The sequence below is a fragment of the Camelina sativa genome, chromosome 14 (assembly GCF_000633955.1).
Source record: "Camelina sativa cultivar DH55 chromosome 14, Cs, whole genome shotgun sequence".
Classification (NCBI taxonomy): Eukaryota; Viridiplantae; Streptophyta; class Magnoliopsida; order Brassicales; family Brassicaceae; genus Camelina; species Camelina sativa.
This window is the reverse complement of record NC_025698.1, coordinates 25,604,026-25,605,382: the sequence shown is the minus strand read 5'-3', so window position 1 is coordinate 25,605,382 and position 1,357 is coordinate 25,604,026. Positions and strand designations below refer to the sequence as shown.

Below are 1,357 nucleotides of genomic sequence, written 5' to 3'. Positions count from 1 at the left end.
ACTTTTACTTAACAAATTTATCAATGTTGTTTTTTTTTTTATGATGAAGGAGCTGGTTTGGAAATCATTCATGATAATCACATCATTCATAGGGACTTAAAACCTGAGGTACTTGTCTAGATTCAACAGATAAGTTTTGGATTTTGATTGTGTATTTGTGATTATAGTATTTGAAAATGGGAAACAGAACATACTACTTGTTGGGTCTGGTGATGAATTGGTGTTGAAGATTGCTGATTTTAGTCTTTCAAGGTAAATTTTTGTTTCAAAGGTTTAAGGAAAAGTGTTTTATAGCGTTTGAGGTGTTTGTAAAGATCTCTCTATATGTTTCATGGTAAAAGCAGAAAACTAGTTCCAGGAAAGTATCTTGAGACAGTTTGTGGTTCTCCGTTTTATATGGCTCCTGAAGTTCTTCAGTTTCAGAGTTACAATGAAAAGGTGTGACATTTGTTTTTATGACAGTAGTAGTATTATGTTATGATGTTCCATTGAGTGGTTTTTGCAATGGTAATTCACTTTAATAGAAAAAAACATTGTAGGCGGATATGTGGAGTGTAGGAGCAATCCTTTTCGAGCTGCTTCACGGGTATCCACCATTCCGCGGTACTAACAATGTTCAGGTCAGAGTTTTTTAAAGTTTAGTTAGTATTCTTTGATCCAAAAGCTCCCATGCCATAAAGTTAACATTTTAACGCACTAAACTAACCATAGGTTCTAAGGAACATCAAATCTAGTACATCTCTTCCCTTCTCTCGGCGTATTCTTCAGCAATCGCATCCAGATTGCATCGACGTCTGTTCAAGGTTGCTTTCTGTTAACCCAGGTACATAAAGATCTCATCCATTTGCGGGCACACTCGTGTATCCACATCACTATATATATTTTTTATTCAGGTCCTTGATTACTGTATTCTGCAGTTACACGTCTCTCTTTCAATGACTTCTACAAGCACAAGTTCTTACGGATGTGATTGTCTATCAGTCTACCCAACGAGGAGGGTATTTGTATAGAGTCTGTCAAGTGTCAACTTGTATAGAGATGGAACTCTTGGTGATCTCCCTCTCCGTCTCTCGTCACTAGTATAAGAATTTCTGTAAATAGTTTTGCAAGACTTCTTTTATATAAAGTCAAATCCAAAACCCAAATCAAACCCAAAGGGCCTTAAATCCAAAAGCCTACTAAATATAATAAACCCAAGACTCCTTAGCCGGAAAGAATAAAAAAAAGATGGCTCCGACAAAGAAAGGAAAGAAGAACAATTCGGCCGGATCAACGACGGCCAAATCCACCGCCACAGAATCTTCGAGTTTTCCGGCGTGTTTACGCCAACTTACACCTTCCTCCGTCGCCATCACCA

General features: G+C 37.5%; 1 protein-coding gene across 1 annotated transcript in view; it reads left to right on the top strand.

The window, feature by feature from the left end:
* The window catches only part of LOC104743978 (serine/threonine-protein kinase ATG1t-like), a 2,030-nt gene extending 737 nt beyond the window's left edge, over positions 1–1,293 (top strand). Inside the window, exons 2-7 of the mRNA XM_019235591.1 lie at positions 38–108; positions 188–252; positions 345–438; positions 540–620; positions 712–823; positions 918–1,293. Coding sequence (XP_019091136.1) covers positions 38–108; positions 188–252; positions 345–438; positions 540–620; positions 712–823; positions 918–970 — 476 coding nt within the window. The 3' untranslated portion in view covers positions 971–1,293. The remainder of the gene's footprint in view (positions 1–37; positions 109–187; positions 253–344; positions 439–539; positions 621–711; positions 824–917) is intronic.